The sequence below is a fragment of the Equus przewalskii genome, chromosome 1 (genome assembly GCF_037783145.1).
Source record: "Equus przewalskii isolate Varuska chromosome 1, EquPr2, whole genome shotgun sequence".
Taxonomy (NCBI): domain Eukaryota; kingdom Metazoa; phylum Chordata; class Mammalia; order Perissodactyla; family Equidae; genus Equus; species Equus przewalskii.
Genome location: NC_091831.1, coordinates 140,084,378 through 140,111,240, shown reverse-complemented (window position 1 = coordinate 140,111,240; position 26,863 = coordinate 140,084,378). Strand labels below are relative to the sequence as shown.

Genomic DNA, 26,863 nt, shown 5'->3' with positions numbered 1-26,863 from the left:
GGTTTAGCTCCATGAAGTTATCTTTGGAAAATAGTTTCTTGGATATATATGATTATGAAATATTTTATGATAAAAATCCACCCTAATAAACATTAAATTTTGAAGCCTGAACTCAATACATAACCTGCAGTGCTTTGAAGGCCCCATCCATTAGCAGTGCGGCATTTTCGTGCTGCCTTTTTCAATGGACCAGGACCCATCTTCTTTACTACAGACTTATAAAAAGATTGCATAATATTCCAGAAAGACTTAAAAATGGCAGTGATACAAGTAAGTTGCACGAGTTTAATGACAAAGCAAAACTTCAGTACCAGTTTCTGATTGCTTGTTTTGCAATTTTCAGGAAACACCATTTTTCTAGCTCTTGCATTTTTGTGTGGGTATAGAAAAGGGCTGGCAGCTATAGAACAGGAGATATGCTGTAGCGGTTTGAACTGAAGTATCTGGAATCTCACTGACTCGTGTGTCATCAAAGCTGTACCAGGCGTGGGTCACTGAGTTCTTGCAGAAAGCTGTGTAGTGGCCGCCATCCAGATCACCAAAGTGGTTCTAGGGGAGGAAGGAATTTCAGACTTAGTATTCACATGCTATTGAAACAAAAAAGGTAAAGCCAAAAAATATTTTTCCTTATTAATTGTCTCTAATAATTAAAAGGAAATGATAATTTTGTTAAATCATACATATCACCTGATTGCTATATTGCTTTTCATTTCATTGAACTGCTTATATATTGTGCCCATTGACTATCTAACAGAATCTGTGAATGAAATAGGATAGTATTTAGTAGTATCTAGTATTTATCAGTTAATACTTACCGAACATTAACTGTACATAGACTACTAAACATTAAAGGAAATTTTAAAATAAGTAAAAAGATAATCATCTTTCCTAAATGAGCTTATAGTTTAATTTTGAAGATAGATAGGCTAAGATAGATCTGAAAAAAGGCATTTAACATTGGAACAAGACATCTAAACAACTGCATATTGCTACTACACAATTTAAGCAGGTTGTGCAGCAACGGCTCCCTCAGTCACCTAGAGTCCAAGAGGAACCCATTCCATTCTCTTTTTCCTGCATCTTTGCTAACCCTGTAAAGGAATGTTTGAACAGACACTGGAGAACCTCACTTCTCAGACGGTGGCATGTTGAAGAGCAAGGGTCAACAAACCATTTGCCCATGGGCCAGATCCAGCCCACTGCCTGTCTTTGTATGGCCTGTGAGTTAAGAATACATTTTATATTTTTATATGGTTGAAAAAAATTAAATGAATAATATTTTGTGATGTGAAAATTATGCGAAATGCAAATTTCAGTATCTTTAAATAAAGTTTCATGGGAACACAGCCATGCTTGTTCGTTTATGTGTTTCAGTGGCTACTTTCACACTGCAACAGTAAAGTTGAATAGTTGCAGTAGAGACCATATGGCCTGTAAAGCCTAAAATATTTACTCTCTGGACTTTTACAGAATAAGTTTGCTGACCCCTGGTGCAGAGGGAAGAAAATGGATTTTTATGCTCAATTCTGACTGTCAGTTCAGCTCTAATACTACCCAGTGACCTTAAGGAAATTATTTCACCTTTCTGAGCTTTAATTCCTCCATCTATGAAAATGGGGTAATAAGACCTGTCTTGTATTATACAGCTATTATCAGGTATCTCTTACATTATAGAGCTAGCACATAGGAATTAACTTATTAAATGTTCCCTTAGCTTTATCTTCCACACCTTTCTCCTTACATTTTAGAGAAATATCCCAGAGCTGACAGGTAAAGATCCAGGCTCTGGTCCTGGTCCTGGTCCTTGCCATGTGATTTTAAGCTGACATGCTCCAGCTTTCTTCTCTATAAAATGGTACCCATAATCGTGTGATGTTATGTGATTGAGAAAAACAACATCTGGTGGGTATGTAGTGCCCAGAAGATGAAGCAAGCTTCTGAAGTGATTGGACCACAGCTGGAGTATTAACGTTCAGTTGTGATGACAATGTAAAAACAAGATACAGAAGAGGGTGAAGCATCTTCTTAGACCTCCATTTCCAACACTTAACAGCTAGGCTTAGTTACAAAACTGTAAGAAATGCTGGATTAAACATGGTAAGTGCCCTTTGGAATATACTTTAAAGACTGTGTAGTTAGAGTAAGCCCCAGGGGCCAAAACTGAGGCAATAAGAGTCGCATGATGTGTGGTTGATGCCGTGACTGCCCAAAGACAGTTCCTGGTCTAACCAGGGTGCTTAGGTTTTAAAGGTCACGCAAGGACAGGAGGTAAAGTCTTAGGTCCCTGCAAGGTGAGGAGTTGGATTGAGATCCACACACATGCCAGGACTCTGAAAGAGACTCGCTCTCAATTAAAGGATAAACTAGTGGGGATAATCCATCCTTTAGTGCTTGTCTTAGCTTAGGCTCTGGGTGCAGAGACTAAAAGTCATTCCTGGGAATTTGTTACTGCAGACCCGCCTTCTCATTGGTTTGGGATTCAAATTTACACTACCTATGTGGTCTCAGAATCTTGTGAGTTTAATGTGAGAAGTATTTTGGGGGCGTTTTGCAGATGGAAAGAGTTCCTTTCTGGATTGATGCACCTTAATTAGGCACAGGATACCCACATATAAAACCCCCATGATGCTGAGCTCAAAACTACAGAACAAACAAGGAAATGGTTCACCATAAGTAAGGGTCAGAAGGCAATAAATAGCAAGGTTAAACCCCCAAGGACTTTAGATAATGGAATTATCAGATAGAGACTGCAAAGTATATTTAAAATTGTAGACACTTAAGAAGGAAACTAATTTTAAAAAACTAGAACTTTTAGAAATGAAAAATATAATAACTTGAAATTAAAAATTTAGTGTAGAGAGGCCAGCCCTGTGGCCAAGTGGTTAAAGTTCCACGCACTCTGCTTCAATGGCTCAGGTTCGTGGGTTCGGATCCTGGGCACAGACCTACTCCACTCATAAACCATGCTGTGGAGGCACCCCCACGTACAAAATAGAGGAAGATTGGAGCAGATGTTAGCTCAGGGACAATCTTCCTCACCAAAAAAAAATGTAGTGTAGAGATTAAATAGTACATAGAATTGAAGAGAAAAAGAAACTAAAAATGAATTTGAGGAAATCACCCTGAATGCAGTAGTGATGGAAAATTGAATGAGAAGATGCAGTATATGCCTAGCAGACATTCTAGAAAAGGGGACTAGACAGTAGAGGAGCAAGACAATATTAAAAGTGATAGTGACTGAAAAATGAAAGACACGGATCTGCAAATTTAGGAAATACAACAAACCAAGGATAAGTTAAAATAATACTGAAGATCGACAAAAGCAAAGAGAAAAATTTTTTAAGTAACCAGAAAGAAAAGATTGCCCAGGAAAGACTAATAACATGATGGTAGAACTTCTCCATGGCAGCCACAGAAACCAGAAATAAAATAGCTTCAAAATGATGAAAAATAATTGTTAATCTAGAATTTGGTTTCTAGTTAAATTACTCAAGAATCAAAGTGAACTAAAGACTTCTTCAGTCAGAGATTGGGAGACTAGGATAACAGACCCTCACTGACAAGTCTACTGAAATATATCCCTCATGAATAAATGAATAGAGATGGAAGAAATGATATAATATAGCAAAAAAATTGGGAAAGAGCCTGGTAAATCTAACCCAACATGAACTGTATAAAATCATGATAAATGTCTACTTTAGAGGCACAGTAGTCTCCCCTTATTTGCAGTCTCGCTTTCTTCAGTTTCACTTACCTCCAGTCAACAGTGTCCAAAAATATTGTGGAAAATTCCAAAAATAAACAATTCATAAGTCTTAAATTGCACACCATTCTGCATAGTGTGATGATATCTCACACTGTGCTCCCCAGGACACGAATCGTCCCTTTGTCCAGTGTATGCAGGCTGTATACACCACCTGCCCATTAGTCACTTAGAAGCCGTCTCGGTTATCAGATCGACTGTGGAGTTACTGCAGTGCTTGTGTTCAAGTCAACCTTATTTTACTTAATAACAGCCCCAAAGCTCAAGGGCAGTGATGCTGGCAATTCGGACATTCCAACAAGAAGTTGTAAAGTGCTTCCCTTAGGTGGAAAAGTGAAAGTTCTCAACTTAATAAGGAAAGAAAAAAATCGCATGCTGAAGTTGCTAAGATCTATGGTAACTTTTATTACAGTATACTGTTCTAATTGTTCTATTATTAATTGTTAATCTCTTACTGTGCCTAATTTATAAATTAAGCTTTATCACAGGTGTGTAATGTATAGGAAAAACCTAGTGCATACAGGGTTCAGCACTAGCCGCAGTTTCAGGCATCCACGGGGGGTCTTGCAGTGTACCCCTGCAGCTAAGGGGAGACCACTGTAGATATAAAAAAGTTAAAACTAGAATGCAAGAGAGCCATAGTAGTAGTTCGATCATCAGAACAATGTTCTAAGATCCTTCCATTTTTTGAGAGAAAAGGACAGGGATCTTAATTAACTTTAGGTTTTAAGTCAAGTATGGCAGCTGAAGTTTTAAGGTTAATTGGAAAAGAATCTAAATAATATGTATAACCTCCAAAGCTGTAGAGGGAAAATAAAGAAAACTATCAATTTAGTACTAGACAAGAAAAAGGGGGGAGATGACTAGAGAAATCAGATTAAGGACACAAGATGACAACAGAAACAAATGCAAGTTTATTATTTGTTCAAATATAAGGAAATATGCTAAACTTAGAGATTGACAGGTTGGATTTTTAAAATTCAGTTCTATGCTTTACACTATTTAACATTCAGAAATCAGAAAGGTTAAATTTAAAGGGATGGAAAAAAGATAGCGTAGGTAGATACTACAAAAAGAAAGCTGGAATAGCTACATAAATATCAGTTAAGATGGACTTAAAGACAAAAAGCATTATAAATGATACAAAGAGTCACTTTATAATGAAAAAAGGTTTAAGACACCAAAAGATTATAATTCTAAACAATGCACCTAATAAAATAGATTTATTAAAAAAAATTGACAACTCTGGGGCTGGCTCTGTGGCCAAGTGGTGAAGTTCGAGTGCTCCGCTTTGGTGGCCCAGGGTTTTGCCAGTTAGAAGCCTGGGCGCAGACATGGCACCACTCATTAGGCCACGCTGAGGCGGCGTCCCACATGCCACAACTGGAAGGACCCACAACTAAAAATACACAACTATGTACCGGGGGACTTTGGGGAGGAAAAAAAATAAAATCTTTAAAAACAAAAAAATTTACAACTCTGAGGAAATTTTGACTAGTCTACCATCATAATGGTATATATTTATTATATACTATAAGATATATATATATTTATATCTAAGATAATAAAGAATGACCAAGTTATATTTAGCTCAGCAATGCAAGGGTAGTAAAATTAGAAAATCTATAAATGGAATTGACAATATTAACAAATTTAAAAGGGTTCACAGGCGCCATCTCATCTCAGTTACTGTGGAAAAAAAGATTTAATAAAATTCAGCACCTTTGCAAACATGCACAAAAACTGTTAGCAAACCACAGTAAAAGGAAGTATCCAAAACCTGATAAAGTGTAGGTATTAAAAACTTACAGCGTGTCATTCTTGATTATTCTCTTTAAAATGGAGGGAAAAAAAGACTCCAACACATTTCTTTCAACTATCAATTAATCAAACAGACAAAAAATATTAGTATAGAGGTAGCTTTGAACAACCCAAGCTAAGTTCCATGACATAAAGAACATAGCTCCTATAAATAGAAACACACAAGTCTCAACAAATGTAAAAGGATGTTTCATACAGATTATAATCTTTAAACACAAATACAATAAAATTAGCAGTCAATACAAAAAGATATGCCCCCAAAATTCTCATACTTTTGGAAATTTAAAAAAAACATAAATTATTATAGTGAATAGTAAGTCATAATGTAAATTATAAAAACAAATAAACAGTAATGAAAATGCTATATCAAAACATAGGATGCTATATCTGAGACTGTCTTTAAAATAGTATGGTGCAGGGAGGGGAGTATTACAGATGAGTTGATCGCACATCTATAAAGCTGGGTGATGGATGCATGAGGTTCATTATACTGTCCTCTCTATTTTGTATATGTTTGAAACATTCCATAATCAAAAAGGTGGTAGGCAGTGAAAGTGGTATCTAGAGAGACATTTGTAGTTTTAAATGCTTACATTTGAAAGAACAGACTGAATGCTAATGAAGTAAGCACCCAATTTAAAATATTAAAACATAAGAGAATAAACCCAAAGTAGAAGGAAAGAGATAATAAAATAAGAATAACTAACAAAGCAGAAAAGAAAGATGTAATAAGGAAGGTTAAAAAGGCAAAACTTGGTCCTTTGAAAAAACTTAAATAATATGGACATTAATAAAAAGATTGATCAAGACAAAAAGAGACAAGGCAATGATAAGTCAATACAACTAGAAATGAAGAAAGCTGTTATAGCTACAGATCCAGCAGAAATTTAAAAACATTTTTTGATACCCTGAAAAACTTATGCCAACAAACTGAAAACTTCAATGAACTACACAAATATCCAGAAAATTATAACTTAAAACAACTGACGGAAGAAGAAAATACAAAGCCTGAATAGACCTACAAACGTTAAAGAAATTACATCACTAGTTAAAAATCTTCCCTCAAAGGGAACAGCAGGCCCAGATGGGTTTACAGTTGAGTTCTATCAATCCTTCAAGAAACTTTTCTTTACAGACTTACACAAACTTCTGTAGTGAAGAAGAGGAAGAAAAGCTCCTCTAACTCATGAGGTCAGGATAACCTTGATACCCAACCTAGACAAAGACAGTGTGAGGAGGGAAAGCACACATCACTCACATTCAAGAGGATAGATGCAAAAATCTTAAAATGTATTAAACCAAATCCAGCAAAATATATCTAAGATAATAAATAATGACCAAATTGTACTTATCCGGCAATCCAAAGGTAGTAAAATTAGAAAACCTATAAATGTAATTGACCATATTAACAGATTAAAAGGGTTCAGGGGAGCCATAGCATTTCAATTATTGTGGGGGAAAAAGACAATAAAATTCAACACCTTTACAGACACGCACAAAAACGGTTAGCAAAGCCAGAATAGAAGAAAGTATCCAAAACCTGATAAAGTGTAGCTTCTAAAAACTTACAGCAAGTATCAGTCTGGATTATTTCCTTTAAAATCAAGAAACAAAGGATATTCACTCAAGATGGCGATGTAGGAGGAACCTGGACTCACCTCCTCCCAGGGACACCCTGAGAAACCAACAAGGCTTGAATCCATGAGCCACACAAGGCTATAACGATCTGAGAAGGGGCTCTTAGGGGCTCACACCCTTGGATTTACCTGCCCCAGGGCTCAGTGGAGAGGCAGCCAATTGAAAGGCACCCAGACTTTATGTGAATGAGGCTCACTTGCTAATCTTAAAGCATGGGCCCAAGGGGCAGGCATCTAATTTAGCATACATCTAGGGACCAGCTGGCTGGCAGGCACTATCTTCAAATTCTCTCTGCCTTGCTCTAGCCAATGGAAGCCATCTTTCTTTCTTTTTCTTTCTCCTGGCAGGTGCTGTCTATACTCTCCCTCTGCCTCATTCCAGCAGTGGGTGCCCATCTTCATGGTCTCCCCAAGACACGCTCCAGAGTGCCATTATATCCTGGAGGAGAGCTTTCACATACAACTGGTGGCCTAGTTTTTCTGGATGCCACCCAGGAGATGCCCCTTGCTCACCTGGCTCTGGCAGCCAGAGGGGCTTGTGTTCTTGTATCCCACAGGATTGTAACAATAAGAGAGACAGGTCTTGGCAGACTACCACTCCCAGGGAACCGCACAGACAGCAGACTGAAACATACCTTTCTGTGAAAGAGGCCTATTTGCTTGTCTAAGAGCTTTGGTCTGAGGAGCAAGCTTAGGTTTGGCTCACAACAAGGAACCAACAGAGGTGCCCTCAGGGACATAGGTTGGTGAATGCCATCTTTCTGCTCTCCCTCTGCCTTGCTCCAGCTCACCAGTATCTTCCAGAATGTAGCTTATACATTTGTCTGGAGCCCCAATTTTTGTGACTGTTCTCCAGGGTCAGCTCCAGATCACTTGGCTATGGTGGCCAGGAGGGCTTATTCTTCCAGTCCCACAGGACTGTACATATTTACATACCTTCAAAGCTGCTGCCTGGACGTTTGGCATCCAATCAGCCTGAATCCAGGTGCTGACTGACATCCCCACTTTGGGGCACTGACAGGTCTTGGCACACCCTCAACTACTGGGAGCCATTAAAAATAAAACAGGCTGCTTGAGGAATCACAAAGATTTTAAGGACAACCAAGAACCAGAGCAGAGTTGACAATAAGGTTCATCTCCTACATGAGGCCACTCCTTCAAGACTGCACAAAGTGGCTGTTTCACTTAATGCATAAAAAGCAATACAGAGAGTCAAGGAAAATGAGGAAACAAAGGAATATGTTCCAAATGAAAGAACAACATGAAACCTCAGGAAAAAAAACCTTAACAAAACAGAGATAAGTAATTCACCTGATAAAGAGTTCAAAGTAACAGTCATAAAGACGCTCATCAATCTTGGAAGAATTCATGAACACAACGAAAATGTCAACAAAGAGATAGAAAATATAAGGAAGTACCAAAGTCACAGAGCTGAAGAATACAGTAATTCAACTGAAAAATACACTAGAGGAATTCAACAGCAGACTAGATGAAGCAGAAGAAAGGTTCAGTGAAGTCGAAGACAGGACAGTGGAACTCACCCAATCAGAGCAGCAAAAAGAAAACAATGGAAAAAAGTGAAGACAGCTTAAGGGACTTATGGAACAACATCAAGTGGACTAATTAACATTTGCATTAAAAGGGTCCTAGAAGGAGAAGAGAGAGAGAAAGTGGCAGAAAACTTATTTGAAGAAATAATGGCTGAAAACTTCCCTAACTTGGGGAACAAAAATGACATCCAGATTCAGGAAGCTCAGAGAGTTCCACATGAGATAAATGCAAAGACACCCACACCAAGACACATTATAATTAAAATGTCAAAAGTTAAAGACAAGGAGATAACCTTAAAAGCAGCAAGGGAAAAACAACTTGTTAATGTACAAGGGAACCTCAATAAGATTATCGGTAGGTTTTTCAGCAGAAATTTTGCAGGCCAGAAGGGAGTGGCACAATATATTCAACACATACTGGAGGTTCTAGCCAGAGCAGTAAGACAAGAAAAAGAAATATGACACACAATAATTGGAAAGAAAAAAACAAAACTGACATTTGCAAAGGAGAAATAGACAAATTATTAGAAATAATGAGAGTTTAACAAGGTGGCTGGAAATGGTAAAACAAAAAATCATTTCTATGTACCAGCCATAAATAGTTAATTTTTTAACATGATATTTACAATAGGCACAAAAATAACAAAGTACTTAGGAATAACTATAAGGAAAGATGTACAAGACCTCTGTGGAGGAAATTATAAAACTTTATTGAATGATAACAAAGAAAGCCCTAGATAGGGCTGGCCCAGTGGCACAGCAGTTAAGTTCACACATTCTGCTTCAGCAGCCCAGGGTTCACCAGTTCAGATCCTGGGTGCAGACATGGCACTGCTTGGCAAGCCATGCTGTGGCAGGCGTCCCACATATAAAGTAGAGGAAGATGGGCATGGAGGTTAGCTCAGGGCCAGTCTTCCTCAGCAAAAAGAGGGGGATTGGCAGCAGATGTTAGCTCAGGGCTAATCTTCCTCAAAAAAAAAAAAAAGAAAGAAAGAAAGAAGAAAGCCCTACATAAATGGAGAGATGTTCCATTGTTCATGGACTGGAAACTAAATTCTCTCTCAATAGTCAATGTAATGAAAATATCATAGACTTTCTTTTTTTTATTAAGGAAACTGACAAGAGCCATGAATAGTCAAAATATTCTTGAACAAAATGAGAAAGAAGTTGTGACGGCAATGGTTTAGGGGAAGGGTGGTGGTGGTTCTTGTTCTACCAGATATCAAGATTTATTTTAGAGCTATAGTAATCAAGACAGTGTGAAATTAGCTCAAGTGTAAAACAACTGACCAATAGACACATGGCCTAGAAAAGAACGTAGCACTGTGAATTACTGGGGAAAAGAGGGTGCTAGGACATTTGGTTATTTATATGGAAAAACACCACATTTTCATAAAAAGTGCAAAACAAAAAATTTAAAACTTTTAGAAGACACAGGAAAATATCTTTGTAACTGCGGATTGGAAAGGATTTCTTAAAAGAGACACAGAAAAGAACTAACTAGAAAAGATTGATATTGATGTTTCCACTAAATTAAGATGAAAAATTCTGTTCATCAGAAGTTACTATAAGACATAACAACCAAACGCAGTTTGTGAAGTTTGAATAGATTCTGGTCTTTGAAAGAAATCCAGCTATATAGAAAAACATCAGAGTAATTGGGGACATTTGAAAATGGATTTACGAATAAAAGTGATAGAATTTTTAATTTTCTTACATTATAATACTGTTATCGTGTGTATGTGGGAGAAAGTGGTTAAGAGCTGCATGCTGATTTATTTATGGATGAAATATCATGATATATGCAATGAACATTTAAATATTTTAGCATAAATTTAGAGAGAGAGGAGAGGGAAAATATATTGAAATGTATACACTGGCAAAATATTAATTGTTGGATCTAGGTAAAGTATATCTCAATGTTCTGAATACAGTTCTTTCAGATTTTACGAATGCTTGCAAATTTTTATTTTAAAAACTTTGGAGAAAGCACATGAAAAGATTCTCGAGATCATTAGCCTAGGGAAATGCAACTGAAAAGCACTAGATACCACTGCACACTCAGTTGTATGGTTCAAATAAAAAGACAATAACAACTGTTAGGGAGGATATGGGAAACCTTATACATTGCTGGTGGGAATGTAAAATGGTACAGCCATTTTGGAAAACAGTTTGACAGTTCCTCAAAACGTTAAAATAAAGTTACCATATGACCCAGTAATTTCACTCCTAGGTATATACCCAAGAGAAATAACAACATGTCCACACAAAACCTGTACACAAATGTTCATGGCAGCATTATTGATAATAGCCGACAAGGAGAAACAGCCCCCATGTCCATCAGTGGATGAGGAGATCATGAATGTGGTCTATCCATACAGTGGACATCATTCAGCAATAAACAAGGATGAAGAACAGGTAATGCTAACAACATGGATGGACCTTGAAAACATGCTGAGTAAAAGGCAGTATTCACAAAAAGTCACATGTTATGTGATTCCACTTCTATGAAATGTCAAGAATAGCCAAACCCACAGACACAGGGAGTAGATCAGTGGTTGCCAGGAGCTGAGGGGAGCAGGAACGGGTCGTGGGGTTTTTTTGGAGGATGATGACAATGTTCTACAACTAGATCACTGATGATTGCATAACTCTGAATACACTAAAAACTACTGAACTGTACACATTTAAGGGTGAACTTTATGATTCATGCATTATCTCAGTAACTTATTTTAAGTTGGAAAACAAAAATATAGTGTACAACAAACCAAAACTGAGAGAAGTTATTTGCAACATATATAACTTACAAAGAAACCGTGTCTAGAACATTTAAAGAACTCCCTTGAATGAATAAGAAAAAGAGAAATAACCCTTTTTAAAATGTTCAAAAGAGGGGCCGGCCCCGTGGTCAAGTGGTTAAGTTCGTGCACTCCTCTTTGGCGGCCCAGGGTTTCACTAGTTGGGATCCTGGGCACGGACATGGCACTGCTTGTCAGGCCACACTGAGGTGGCGTCCCACATGCCACAACTAGAAGGACCCACAACTAAAATATACAAGTATGTACCAGGGGGCTTTGGCGAGAAAAAGGAAATATAAAATCTTTACAAGAAAATGTTCAAAAGACAAATTTTCATAGAATAGGAAAGACTAATAGCAAAGAAATATGTTAAGATGCTCAAGGAAATGCAAAATCTAAGAACAAAATGAGATGTAATTTCATACCTACTATTTTTAGCCAAAAAAAAAAATCAAGTAGAAAATTAATGTTGTTTGCTATGTTAATAGATTAAAGGAGAGATTTAGGTCAGTTGTCCTCAAAATGTGGTCTGATGATAACTGGTAGGAATGCATATTGGTATAACCAATTTGAAAACCATTAACATTACCTAGAAAGTTAAAAATTCACATACTCTATGATCCAGGTGATTCCACCCCTAAGTATATACACTAGACAAACTCTCACACATATATATGCAATCATATCCAAGTGATGTTGTTCATAATAGCAAAAATCTGGAAACAACCAAATGTCCATCAATAAAACAATCGATAAACTATGGTACATTCATACATATCATACACTAGTGAAATTATAGCTTCATACAAAAATGTGGGTGAATCTTAATACAGCGAAAAAAGCATCTTGCCAAATTCTAAAGAGTATAATGCATTTTTATTAAGCTCAAACACAAGGAAGCAAAACAATATATTGTTTAGAGATATATGTAATAAAATGATGTCAACAGTCAAGAGAATAGTAAGTGTCAAATTCAGGATAGTGTAGCCTCAAGGGGATAAGGCCAAGGATAGAGGGAAGGAACACAGAGACAGGCACAATTGTACTGATGATGTTTCAGTTCCTAAGTTGGGTGGTGATTTCACAGGTATTCATTTATTATGTTTCAAGATATCCATATATCTGATATATATTCTTTCATATTTATCAAATATCACATAATGACATTTAAAATAAAAATAAAATAAGAGGATAGAAAAAGAACAAACAACATCATCCAAAAGAAAGCTGGCATGGTTTTATCAGTGTCCCGACTAGACAGACATTAAGTGAAAAGTTATGATTCAGGATGAAAGATTCCTCTATCATGATAAAAGGAACAATTCACTGGAAAGAGAGAAAACTGCACCCATAGCTTCAAATTATCTAAATAAAAAATTATGATTACTGGAAAAATTGGACAAAATCACAATCTTTTAACACATGTATTTCAGTCATTAATCTTGAAAAAGCAAATAAAACTTATCAAGAGTATATAATATTTAAAGCTTTTATTTTTCCTTTTTTCTCCCCAAAGCACCCTGATACACAGTTGTATATATTTTCAGTTGTGGGTCCTTCTAGTTGTGGCATGTGGGACGCCGCCTCAGCATGGCTTGATGAGTGGTGCCACGTCCATGCCCAGAATCTGAAATGGTGAAACCCTGGGCCGCCGAAGCAGAGTGCAAGAACTTAACCACTTGGCCACCAGGCTGGCCTCAAGAGCATATAATATTTAAACAACACAATTGACAAATTATATTTAACGGACACATGGAACCCTAAACCTAATTTAAAAATTTTTGGGGGGCCAGCCCCATGGCATAGTGATTAAGTTCTCGTGCTGTGCTTTGGTGGCCCGGGGTTTGCCCGTTTGGATCCTGGGCACAGACCTATGCACCACTCGTCAAGCCATGCTGAGGCGGCGTCCCACATAGAAGAACCAGAGGGACTACAACTAGGATATACAACAATGTACTGGGGCTTTGGGGAGAAAAAAGATTTTTTTTTAAGCACATATAAAACTAGGTCATGAGTGAGTGTCAACACATACCCAGAATGGATAACATTTGGACCATATTTTCTGATGAGTGCAATTAAGTTACAACTCAGTAACAAAAAACAACTATAAAAAAACCATGTTTGGAATTTTTTAAATGCACCTCTACATAACGAGTGCATGAAAACACAATAAATTCAAAGAAAGTAGTAGAAGAAAGGAAGAAAGGCCAGAAATTAATGAAATAGAACGCAAATAAATAATAGAATCAACAAAACCACAAGCTGGTTCTTTCAGATGACTCATAAAATAGATAAACCTTTGGCAAGATTGATCAAGAAAAGAGAGATTAGACACAGATAATATTAAGAATGAGCAAAAGGAGAACTGAGAAAACAACAGAGATGTTAAAATACCGAGAGCATAGCGTGAGCAATTTTATGCCAAAAACTTGAAAATGTAAAAATAGGCAATTTTAAATATAATTTTTAAAACTGTGTTAAGGTAAAACAGAGCTTTTTATAGGATAATGTAGGTGAATGTCTTCATGATCTTTGGGAAGAGTAATTTGTGATATTTTCACACCACACAATGGAATACCAGACAACAACGAGAATGGCAAACTACAATGCCTGCAACAATGTGGATGAATGTTACATAATTCTGAGTGAAAGGAGCCAGACACAAAAGACTACACGCTGTATAATTGTACTTCTATAAAGCACAGAGACTGGCAAAACCCATCCTTTCAGCAGTTGATGGTTTCTCGGACTGGAAGGGGCCCCGGTGTGGTCAGGGTGCTGGTGAGAGTCTGCCTGAGATGTATCCTGGTCACATGGGCGTGTCCACTTTTTGAAAATTCACTGAGTTTTGCACTCATGGTTTGCATTTTTCTATATGCATGTTTTTCTTCAATAAAAAGTTTATTTTTTAAAAAATGAAGAAATAGAATTCCTTAATAAACCTATAATAGGTAAAGCAAATTGAGCCAGTATTTAAAAATCTACCTACCAAGAACAAAAATTCCAGGCTCAGATGGTTTTTCTGTTTAATTCTACCAGACTTTCAGGAAACAAGTTATTTTTATTTTATATAAGCTGTGCCAGAGAACAGAAAAGAATGGCCAACTCATTTTATGAGGCAAGAATAAGGGTGATCCCCAGAACAAAAACAGCAAAGGGCAGTATGAGAAAGAACGTTACAGGTTAGTTTCTCAATTGTGAAAATAGATATTGCAAATACATAGAAACATTTTTAGGCAAAAAAAAAAAAAGTAAGTAGAAAATCAATGTTGTTTGCTATGTTAATAGATATGTTAATAGATTAAAGGAGAGATTTAGGTCAGTTGTCCTCAAAATGTGGTCTGGGAAAACACACACACACATACATATATATATACAAAGTTTATGTGCTGGCACATGGCAACACATTCTACAAAAAAGCAAAATATTGGAAAGAAGCTAACTGCCCAGCAGTAGGAGAAATGATAGATAAATAGATACAAGGGACTACTAAAAGCAGTTAAAATGAATGTACTAAAACTAATGTGTCAACAAGGTTTATATCATAAAAACAACACTGAGGGAAAAAATTACAGAAGAGTATGCACAGTATGGTACCAGATAAATAAAACATGCAAAACACTAGCACATAGCATGTATCGACACACACACGTGTGATAAAAGCATGAGAGTGCATGGGACTAATACGCCAAATTCAGGCTAGTGGCCCCAACAGGGAATGGAGAGGGTGGGCTTGTCAAAGATCCCAGGGGGCTCGACTTCATCTACCATATTTTATTCGTAACATCAGCAGAGGGTAGCGAGAACACAGTATATTCCGTTTTCTGTGCCTGAAATATTTCATAATTTTAAAAACAGTCTTTCTAGAAGCCGATCATTCGAGGAGGGTTGAAGGAGGCAAATATCATTAGCATATGATTGCTATTTTCAAATATCTGAAGGGACATCATGTATGAGAAAAAAAAGATGTGTCCTGTTTTGCTAACGTGTATGTACAAGCATTTGTTAGCTATAAAGCCACATACATATTACTATCACTCCTTCAGAGGACAGAATTAAGGCAAATGGCAACCATTACAAGGGGGAAGGTCCATTTGGGCCCAACATAGAGAGACGCGCTGACAGGCAGCGGCAGCCTAATGCCTGGAGCCGGCCTGCCTGCCTGCCCTCAGATCTCGGCTCTGCCCTTTGTATTTGTAGGCGGTATGACTGGGGCCAACTATTCAACCTCTTTGCGCCTGTTCCCCAATCTGTAAAATGGGGATAATAATAAGGCCTCCTCACACGGCTATGGAGGGATTAAGTGATTATCTGCAAAGTGCTTAGGACAGTGCCTGGTACACAGCCAGCAGTGTTTGTAAAATAAATCAAACAAATCTGGCTGATTTGTGAGCTCTTCAAGGGCTCCTGCAGAGGCTGGATAAATCTCCATCAAGGACAGGGGGAAGGTACCCTCCCCTCTGGTCCAGATGAGTACTTCTCAGGCTGCCGTATGCATTCCATCACACGGGGATCTGGCTAAAGTGCACGTTCCACGTCAGAAAGTCCGGGGTGAGCCTGAGATTCTGTATTTCTAGCAAGCAGAATCGATGCTACGGGGCTCCTGGGGTCTACAACCGGAGTAGCAGGGCTCCAGATGACCTTTCCCCATGGCCAGACATCATGGTTTCAAAGATGCTTAGTTCTTATTTCCAATCAATCATCAATTTGCAGTAAATTCTAAATATATTTCTCTTTCAAAACCAACTTTTGGCCCCTCAATTAACTAATAATAATTCAAACACTAAAAGGATTGAGAATTAAGAGGAGGCTTGGGGTGATTCTTTTTATACTAATGTGTGTCTTTTCATAATGTAACTAATTACCATATAATTTTTTATAAATTCAGCTTTTTGTCTTTGGGTTTTCTTAAAGCAGAAACACTTATAATGAGAAATTAAAACAGTAAAATATAGGGGAGGCAGTTCCTGTGTCATTTTAGAATTCACATTAGAGTCTATAATTGATACGACAGAGAAGAGGATGTCACTCTAGATTCCCAGATGGGCGAGCGAGCGAAGGGAAACCACATTTGAGGACAGGGTAAATTAGAAAGAAGGAGAATGCCAAGGTTTGAAGGGAAAAGAACAAACGAAGAATGATCATTTTTTCAAAGTTTGAAGATGTGGTTCTGAGAGATGCTTAAGAGGAAAGCCAGTCGGATTAACACTTCCTATTAATTGAACAATAAACTGAATAGGCAGATTAGACCTCAGTGCACTGGAGGACACTGGTGAATCCTCCTGGGCTCTGGGGCAGCCCCACTCATCCGATATGGACACAACGGGACCCCAGGGTTCAAGCTGAAACCTGTGCGTGCTCTGAAGCAGGTGTTTCACACACTGATCCAGAACAGCAACCCGGAGAATGGCTTGGTGCTTGGGGATGACTGATGTGGGAAGTTCTGGATGACTTGGTCTGAATCAGACTTCATGCTTTCTTTCCTTCAGAGAATCCTCATTGACTATAGCTGACTCAGAGCCGGAGGCACCCCTTAAGTGTCCTTAGGACAGCGAGTCCGTGACTATAATGTACCTCATGTGTGGGGGGCTTTGGCCATAGGGTGGCCAGTGATTATTCACTATAAAGCTATTGGAACCAACTTCTGCTGCCCCCAGAGCACAATTCACAAATGTCCCCAGATCTGAAATAGCCACTGAGTGGAGGAAAGTGAGGGGACAGTGAACAGGACATTTTATTCCTTCCCTGCCCTACTGTTCTGGGTCAGAGCAGGGAGCGCCAGGCTCCGTATTTTGTTTTCAAAAGGAGAGTACAGGAGAAGTCAGGGAAGGGTGGAAAGAGTAGGCATTCAAGCAGATAATTCTACAATTTTCTTTAAATTTGTATTATTTTAAATAGTTTTAGTATTTTACTCACCACCACTGCACAGAGGTTATATTTAGAATGTTTCCGAAAAATCGGACAAATGTAAGGAGTAAGGTCCAGGTTAGTGAGTGGGTAATGAATGTTTGTTCTCAGCTTCCTTTTCATTGTACCCAGAATGTCAAACCTGGAGAGAGAATGAAGGTATGGAATATGAAGTCAGTTTGTGAACTGCGCATGAAGGAAGTCCACGCACCTGTTAAATCCCAAGTAGAGTTAAAAGTAATTTCTTCTTATTTTTAAAGACTGGCACCTGAGCTAACATCTGTCGCCAATCTTTTTTTTTCCTTTTTCTTCTTCTCCCCAAAGCCCCTCAGTGCATAGTTGCATATTTTAGTTGTGGGTCCTTCTAGTTGTGGCATGTGGGATGCTGCCTCAGCATGGCCTGACGAGTGGTGCCATGTCCGCACCCAGGATCTGAATTGGTGAAACCCTGGGCTGCCGAAGCAGAGCGCATGAACCCAACCACTGGGCCACGGGGCCAAGTAATTTCTTGGGAAGATTATTTGGTGCAGACTTGTACATAATTTTCTTTTTCTTATCTTCATATATTTAGAATCTCCACATCCACAAGCCTCATCAAAACTGAGACTGGAGTGGGCCAGGAGCTTGAGTCAGGAGTGAGACAGTGTCAATCAAGTGGGAGGAAAAGAAAGGGATGCAGCTCGGCTTGGCGTGGGGGGAGCAGAACTCCGTACTCCCATCGATAACTTCCTAAAGAGTTCATCTGGCTGATGCTGTTCACTCTAACCCAGCTGCCTCAGCTTTTCCTTCTCTTGATTCCAGCACATACTGTCTTAGCAGCGTCCTGTTTTCCAGCTCTGAGGTTTTAATATATCTTTAATAAGACAAAATGTTGTGAAAATCTTGTCACATTCTCTATTTGTTATATGGATCAGCAGTTCCCAAATCTCAGCTCATATCAGAATCACACTAAAGCTTTCTAGAAAAGAAATTATGTTCATTTTGGGAAAATGTCTGATTTAGGTTGGGGGCAGGGAAACTACTGGATGAGCCTGAGATATTCCTGTGCCAGAAAGCAAGAAATCTTGTTTTCAAAAACTAATAAAATACCATAGGACCCAGCAATCCCATGCCCAGGTACCATCTCAAAAGAAATAAAGGCTTGGGCCCAGCCTTGTGGCCAGGGGGTTACGTTTGTGCACTCTGCTTTGGCAGCCCAGGGTTTCACTGGTTTGGATCTTGAGCCCAGACCTAGCACTGCTCATCAGGCCATGCTGAGGCAGCGTCCCACATGGCACAACCAGAAGCACATACAACTATGTACTGGGGGGTACTTTGAGGAGAAGGAAAAAAAAGGATTGGCAAAAGATGTTAGCTCAGGTGCCAACCTTAAAAAAAAAAAGACTCGTATCCACATAAAAGCCTCTGTACTAATGTTTATAGCAGCTGTATTCATATCTGCCCCAAACTGAAAACAACCCAAATGTTCATCAGCTGGCGAAGGGATAAACAGTTATGGTACATTCATAAAGGGAACACTATACAGCAATGAAAAGGAAGGAACCACTGCTACACGCTACCATGAGGATTAAGCTCAGAAACATCATGCTAAGTGAAGAAGCCAAACTCAGAAGGCTACATATGATATAACATTGGACATTCTGGAAAAGGCAAAAGTATAAGGATGGACATCAGAAATTTCTAGGATCAGAGGGTAGGTGAGGGGATTGATTATAAAGGAGCAAGAGGAAATTTTTTGAGGTGATGAAAATAGTCTATTTGTTGGCTGTGATGGTTACATGACTGTGTATATTTGTTAAAATTCATAGAACCATACACCTAAAACGGATGAATTTTATACATGTAATTATACTTTAATAAACCTAAACTAATTAATGGGGTCACAGGAGCTGGCTCGAATGGGCTCCCACTGGCCAATTTTGAACAATTTGAGCATCAAGAAAAATGATGATAGTAGTAGATATTAAACATTGAGTTTAAAAATATCCATGAGTCCAGAGTGATAACAATTACAGAGGGGAAATGGTGAGATCTTACAGTTACTACCTTAACCAAAGGGGTCAAACCTCGCATCACCAATAGCGGGACAAATTTTTATGATGTGCCTCCCGATGTCACGTGATGACAAGTACATAACATCACCCGTGCTGGATTCATGCTGAAAAAAAGTTCAGCCCGAATCTAACCATGGGGAAACAATTAGATAAATCCAGAATGGGGGACACAATCTAAACTCCACCTCAGACCTGTGGAATCAGAATTGCCAAGGGTGAGGCCAGGGAATTTATTTTTTAAAACCTCTCCAGGGTGAGTGTCAAATGTCCATCAACAGATGAATAGACAAAATATGATACACATACAATGGAATATTATTCAGCCATAAAAGGGAATGAACTTCTGGTACACATCACAACGTGGATGAACCTTGAAAACATGCTAAGTGAAATAGGCCAGCAAAAAGGACAACTATTGTATGATTCCACTTGCATGAAGTACCTGGAATACACAAATTTACAGACACAGAAAGTAGATTAGAGGTTACCAGAGGCTGGGGGAGGATGAACGGGGAGTTACTGTTGAACAGTTATAGAGTTTCTGTTCGGGGTGATGAAAAAGTTTTGGAAATAGTGATGATTGTTGCACAGGATTGTGAATGTAATTAATGCCAATGCATTATATTCTTAAAATGGTTAAAATAGCAAATTTTGTGTTATATATATTTTACTGCAAATTTTAAAAAATTAACATATCAAATATCACTGAAGTGCATGGTATGTAAATTATATCTTGATAATATTGTTCAAAAAACTCTGCTCATAAAAATGACAAAATCCATACCTTTTTAAGTGAAAGATAACTGTTTTTGGTGCTTTGGAAATACTGGCCCTCACAGCTGTTTCTTGCTTGGTTTCACAAAAGGAGCAGTGAATTCGGTTGTTCCAGGTCAGTGTGTCTTGTTGAAAAAAACACTGGAGACAGTCCTGTTGAGGAAGAAAGCATTTGGTGACAAATTGGATCACCGGCCCCTGGGGTCTCTGTTTCTATGAGAACCTTGGAAGAGCTGTGGAAATGTAATCCTCGGTGCTTTTCTTAAAGTCAGCAAGTCCAGGAGACAGACAGCAATGTCACAGCTGCAGCCTGGGTGGGCGCAAAATCTACCTGGCGAAGGAGCGCTGCTTTCTCATTTAGTGACCGAAACGGATCCAAGTGCCCATCTCACTTCTAATCCCTGAATCAGCCTTTCAACATTTCTGGTTCATTTAGAATAACATTGACTGTACTGTTTCCACTAACCAAGTAGGCAACTGTCTTACGTTATTCATCTCATCCCAAAAGTGATCTGATGGTTGAAAGAGCGCCATCTCTCAGTGTTTGGGGGTGGCCCGTGATAAAGGCCGAAGAAGAGAGGATTAGACCCCGCACCCGGAGGAGACCTGCTCCGTGTAGCCGGGCCCCCGCTCTGCAAACCATTAACCTCAAGAGGGAGATAAGCACAGATTCTGTGTTCGGCAGACATGCCAGCACCTCATTTAGAGTCTTTGGAATTCCTTCGCAGCCACCGTTAGCAGTTTGATCTGAGAAGTGGTAGAATTCTACTCTCCAAATTCTGGGATGTGAGAACGTTTAGCAATAGATGTGCTTTCATAATTTAGGAAGAAAAATAGAACTGTGTATTATTCTGTGAGGAAACTTACTGCTCCCCGCCTCCCAACTGTTCCCTGTATTCTACTGCCGACCTCCCCACCCCCGTTCACAGGTGAACTTTCGGTATTAGGGTGAAGAAAATTCCAGAGGTAAACGAAGGCACTAGATTCCATTCTATCTTCCCAACACATTTCACAGCTTTTGTCCAAAATACAAGAGCTCTAGACTAAGAATCTTTTATATCTACTTCCCAGTCTGGACCTACAGACCTCTGAGGTGAGGAAAGGCCATACAATTTTTGCCAAAAAGTATAAATTCCCTTTATGCACCAAGCCATCCGAATAGACTGAGTACATCCTGCCAATTTCTCGATTTTACCACGAGGCTGTTTTATTGAGAACTTGTAGAAGCAGCCGCCCTCATACTAGAACGTGTAGGAAACAGCCCTGAGAAAATCCAGGGCTGGGGTGGAGCAAGACGAAGGAAGCAGGGAGGAGGAAGGGTCCGCACCTGAAGCGAGCACTGGGCCTCAGATGGAATGGGGAGGGACAGGACGGTGAAGACTTCGTTCTTGTAGGTGCAGTTCTCACACGTCAAGCAGGTGACGCTGTAATTGAGCTGCCCTTCAAACAGCCGCGTGATGATGGAGGTCTCGTTGGCAATCGCCTTCCTGCAGCACCTGGGAACAGATCCTTTCTCACATGATCTTCTTCGGTGGTACTGGATCAAGGAACAAATTTGCCCCAAATCAATGATTGATTACCGAACAATTTTTAAATTTTTTCCGCTTCTCAGTTGTTTCTATCGGAATGACACATTGCTACCAGAAAACACTTAATTTGGGATTCAGACAATAGAGTAAGATCTTCTTAAGAGTACATACTATGTATGATTTCTGATAACTCAGTTATTTTCCTCCTTAAGCTCAGGAATGATGACACCCTAACCCTGTTAAAACCCATGTCCACGGCCGCAGGAGCTGACAGCCTATGATAATGTGATAGAGGGTCCCAGAGCCAGTTTTTCTTGGGAAGAGGGTAGGAAGCTATCAAACTAGCTTTCAGTCATGCAAACTGATCTAGAGGTAGAATAAAGGAATTGGATCTCTCCCGAGCCCCTTCAGGTTATGTCCCCTAGCCTCTTCTCCTTTCATTGTTAGTTAGGATCGCTTCTACAAAAGAGCAAATCTTCAGTTTCTACGGCAGCCCGATTTAACCAGCCAGGTGGCCTGATCTGAATCGGGCTCACACTCAGGAACAGCACTTCCAGGAGCACACCCCGACTTCCAATGATTTCACAGCCTCCAGAGAATATACTAACACCTTGAAGACGCAGCCACTCCACGGCAGCTCTGATCTGGAGCCGTGCACGCTGCTCCTCTCTGGCTTGTTTCTGTCATCACACCCTGCGGCCGAGGTCTCCCACCCTGCCAGTGAGCTCACGCCCCCAAGTCCAAGTCTGGGTTTGGGAACCAGAATGCTATTTACTTCAGATTGCCTACAGATGAGGACTAAGTGATTTTTACTGAACACCACCCACCCCTCCGCCTAAAAAAAGTGCTGCCACGATTATTTCATTATTAGTAAAAATGAAAACTGAGGATTGCAGATGAGAATGACTAATGGCTGCAGTTTGTGATCTTTGTATATCTCCTGGATGTTAGATTCGAGGCGAGCTAACGTCAGCGCGAGGACCCTGCATAAAGTCAAGGACACGTCTGGGGAGAGTGGGAGTCTCCAATCAAGGCTGATGGCAGTGAGTCTTGTAAATAGAGGCAAAACCCTTCGTAACTGGTGCTGTCATGTTTTATTAAATGTCTGTCCTAAGCCAATGAAGAACTCAGGCAAGGCAGGTTTGAATGAAGAGGAAACTTTGCAGTATAGAAGTCTGTCCTTTCATCTAATACCAAGCTTGATATTTTCTTGGGTTTGTAGTTACCAAGAACATTTAATTTAAGTTGTAAAGTTCCATATGTTACATCTCATGAGGAATATATTTTTATTAAAAACATGATTGCCACTTAAAAAAAAAGTCCATGCAGCTGTTATCTGCAAAGGGAACTGGATTAGTGGCTTCCACACCTGCTGATCACTGAAAATACCAACCAAGACAGCGCCAGACATTGGTGAAGAGCTTCCCGGGTGATTCTGATGACCAGCTAAGTCTGGTAAATACGGACCTATGCAAATACTAACTTGAGTGTTCCCCATGGTGCCCCCGGCACCTGTGCTTGGCACAGTGTAGGCCATATTGATGGAAGAAATAAAAGAATGGAAAATGACAATTGCTGATAGGGTTGAAGGTCTACCCTATTTCAAGGCCATTAGTTCTACTTACCTTTTTCAGAGCTTCATGAAGTTCATTCAGGACATAAATCAAGAATTCCTGAGCATCTTGTTGTGTCTTTTTCATGAATGCTGGGTAGAGGTTGCCAAGAGCTGACCGAAATATTTCTGGTGACACACAGTCTGAGTCACCAAGCCACATGTCTGTCATCACGTAGGCAAAAGCCGTGGCAACCTCACTGCAGTCCCTTGGAAGAAGGAAGGGGAATTTTTCTGGCTGATCAATAAAACGACGGCCCCTAAAAACTCAAGGACGTAGCATCAGACCCCAAACGAAGCTTCATTCATCTCTTGGTTGACCTTCCCACCTTACTCACCCTAGAAATGGTACCTGGGGTGCTGCAGACTCTGCGGACTTGTGGGGCCCTTAGCAGGGCTCCTCCCCTAACCTCGCCTTGGGTGAGCGGGGGTGGGAGCCGGGCTGCAGGGAGCGCGCGTGCGTGGTCTTACTTTTGAAGAGCGGTAATGTACTTTCCAGAGAGAAAGTATTCCACCAGCGGCGAGATGCTGCAGAGACACTGTAGGATGGCGTTCATGTAGCACGTGTTGCCGAGGTTCCGCAGGCCGGTCACGCCCTGGAAGTGGGACTGGTTCTCACTCGCCTCATTCCCTGGAGGGGTGTCATAGGGATCCGTGCACTCTGCGCTGTGTTGGTGCCACGTGGAAAGAAAGGAAAGCATTTTGAGGGTATCAAAATATGTACAAATGGCAATCAGGCGCTCTCAACCTCATGTCACAAAGAAGAGTTCTTAACGAGACTTCCCTCCAGTACACTCCCTTCCAAGGACAGAAGCGTTCGAACTTGGGAGTCTAAAACGGCATCACTGAGTCGGGAGCTCTTTGAACCCCACCTGCAGCCAAATGAGCAGAGATCAAAGGGTCTTCCTAAAACCAAAGCAGGAAGACAGAAAATGTCGGCCTTTCAGAGTCCCTAGAATTGATGGCTAAAAATGCAAGCTTTCCCTGTAAATACCAAAGTATTTATTTTTTGCTGGGCACATAATTTAATTATTATTACTGGTAATAATAATAATAATAGTAGATAGTAGTTAATAACAATAGCTGTCATGTGTTGAGCCTGGCACCTCTGTTAAGTACTCAACATGCATTGCCCCATTTAATTCTTTCAACAATTCTCTGGGGTAAGTACACTTATTTTTGAATCCTGTTTTACAGATGAGATGTCATATTTAAGTGGTTTAGTCATCTGCCCACGGTAATATACTAAGGGATGTGCAGTGGCATGTAAAGAGAAGGACTATTTATCTACCTACCTACCTACCTACCATCCGTCTGTAGAGAGTTATTGGGGTTTATATAGCATATATTGAGTGTCTATGTGTGCGTGTATACCCATACATACATAAGGCACATATACATATTGAGAGCAAATGTGCACACATATCAGGAGCATATATACATATATTACGAGCACATATATATGTGTGTATACATACATAGAGAGATGGAGCGTAGACTTTGTAAAACATAGATCTTCATTGAAATCCTGGCTCTGCCACTTGCTAGTTACTTGATCTGGGACTCATGTCTGTTTCTCGTCTATAAAATAGGAATAATGCTACCCACCTCATAGGGCTGTGCTGAGGATTAGATTAAATGATGCAAGTCATGTGGCACAGATGACATAGTTAACAAATGGTGATCTAAAAAATTTTTAAAGAAATGACTGAGGTAGGATGTCTTTTACAGTCAGCTCTGGAATTTGAGTATTCTCCTGAACTGACTAGACCTGCACACAGGAGAGAACGCCACGGTCCCGAGGAGGCCTCCTCTCTCCACGCGGAGCTTCCTCCCATAATTTGACTATTGCACCAAGCGGCCCAGAATCTTTATGATTTTCTTTCCAGGTACAGTGTCTAAAACTGGGTCTCCCTGAGACGGTGGTATCTCCTCAGTGTCTCTACTTACAGTTCTGCCAGTTTGAAAGTGCTGTTGGTTACATGGATGGTCATGTTCCCTCTCCCTTACCAAGGCCATGGGAGGCCCTGGACTGTCATTCTCTAGCAATAGCTATTGCCTAGATATTAAATAACATCTTCCCTTCCTTTCGGGGGACCTCCAATGGGTTAAACCTAAGGGAACCCTTCCAAATGGGGCTCCCTGACTCCCTCGAGTGTGGCGTCCCCCGGCCCCCAGTCCGCTCCTCTAGAAAGCCGTGCTCGACAGAGGCTCACAGGACATAGTAGATGCTGAAGTCGTCCGCGGGGAGAGGCTGCTGGGAAGTCATTTTAGTGAAACCACGTTGGACTTTCACTTCTGTTCAGGAGCTACGTCTAATCCTTTCAAACTTCATTTCTCCAAGCCTGTTACTTTGGCTCTTTTTGTTTGTCATAAACAATTTATATATTCCTCCCTCCTTTCAGTAGCTGAAAACTCACTTTTATATCTACTGCAACGCATTCCAATTTGGATTTTTCCATGCATCATAATCCTTTCCATTCACCTTCAAGATTCTAGCAGGTTGCCAGGAGATACTGTTACTTGGTTACTTAAAACTTTAAAAAGATTGATTTCAGAGAATGAACTGAACATATAACCTCTCTTCCGCCATCACTCAGTTTCTCGTGTATATATATACGACATGCATCCACAGAAGATTTCCCTCCACTAAGTTAGTGGACACTATGGCAACCCTGTCCCCTTTGGGCATTGATCTACCCTACCGGGGACCCCACCACTCCCAGGACCCCAGGGGAGGTTTCTCAGCGTGGGGAGGGAGGCAGTTGAATTTTGCTGCTTCCAAAAACGCATAGCGTTGGGATAGACTGGAGCATTTCCCTTCGTGGTCGTCAACTATAGTGCAAAGGAGGTGCAGATACACACACACACACACACACACATCCCATTAACGCCACAGGACACGTATAAATAAAGGGTTTCTCAGAGAAGACTTTATACTCTGATAAGTAGCAGAGCATGTAGGATCTCCTGTGCTCGCCTTTTCTTCATAGAGAACTGTGCTTAAGGGGGCCGCTGGTGCCGTAGTGGCTAAGTTTGCATGCTCTGCTTTGGTAGCCTGAAACCACTGGTTTGGATTCTGGGTGCGGACCTACACACCTCTCATCAAGCCATGCTGTGGTGGCATCCCACATAGAAGAACTAGAATGACTTACAACTAGCATATACAACTATGTACTGGGGCTTTGGGGAGAAAAAAGAAAAAAAGAAGAAGATTGGCAACAGATGTTAGCTCAGGGCCAATCTTCCTTACCAAAAAAAAAAAGGCCTACCCAAAAAAGAAAGAGTAGGCGGCCGGCCCAGTGGTGCAGCAGTTAAATGCACACGTTCTGCTTCGGCGGCCCAGGATTTGCTGATTCGGATCCCGGGTACAGACATGGCACTGCTTGTCAAGCCATGCTGTGGCAGGTGTCCTGCA

General features: G+C 40.0%; 1 protein-coding gene across 7 annotated transcripts in view; it reads right to left on the bottom strand.

The window, feature by feature from the left end:
- Positions 1-265: 265 nt before the first annotated feature.
- USP50 (ubiquitin specific peptidase 50) overlaps positions 266-26,863 on the bottom strand; it is a 32,071-nt gene continuing 5,473 nt past the window's right edge. The window contains exons 1-8 of one of the 7 annotated variants that reach the window (XM_008513850.2): positions 25,662-25,890; positions 24,924-25,026; positions 23,917-24,111; positions 23,459-23,654; positions 21,632-21,841; positions 20,315-20,457; positions 17,486-17,618; positions 266-549 (exon numbers count right to left, since the gene is read on the bottom strand). In XM_008513850.2, the coding sequence (XP_008512072.1) occupies positions 358-549; positions 17,486-17,618; positions 20,315-20,457; positions 21,632-21,841; positions 23,459-23,654; positions 23,917-24,002 (960 nt within the window). In that variant the 5' untranslated portion in view covers positions 24,003-24,111; positions 24,924-25,026; positions 25,662-25,890 and the 3' untranslated portion in view covers positions 266-357. Of the gene's footprint in view, positions 550-5,572; positions 5,640-17,485; positions 17,619-20,314; positions 20,458-21,631; positions 21,842-23,458; positions 23,655-23,916; positions 24,112-24,317; positions 24,352-24,923; positions 25,027-25,661; positions 25,908-26,863 lie in introns of those variants that run through there. The other 6 variants (XM_070580389.1, XM_070580409.1, XM_008513848.2 and 3 more) reach the window with 6 other exon arrangements.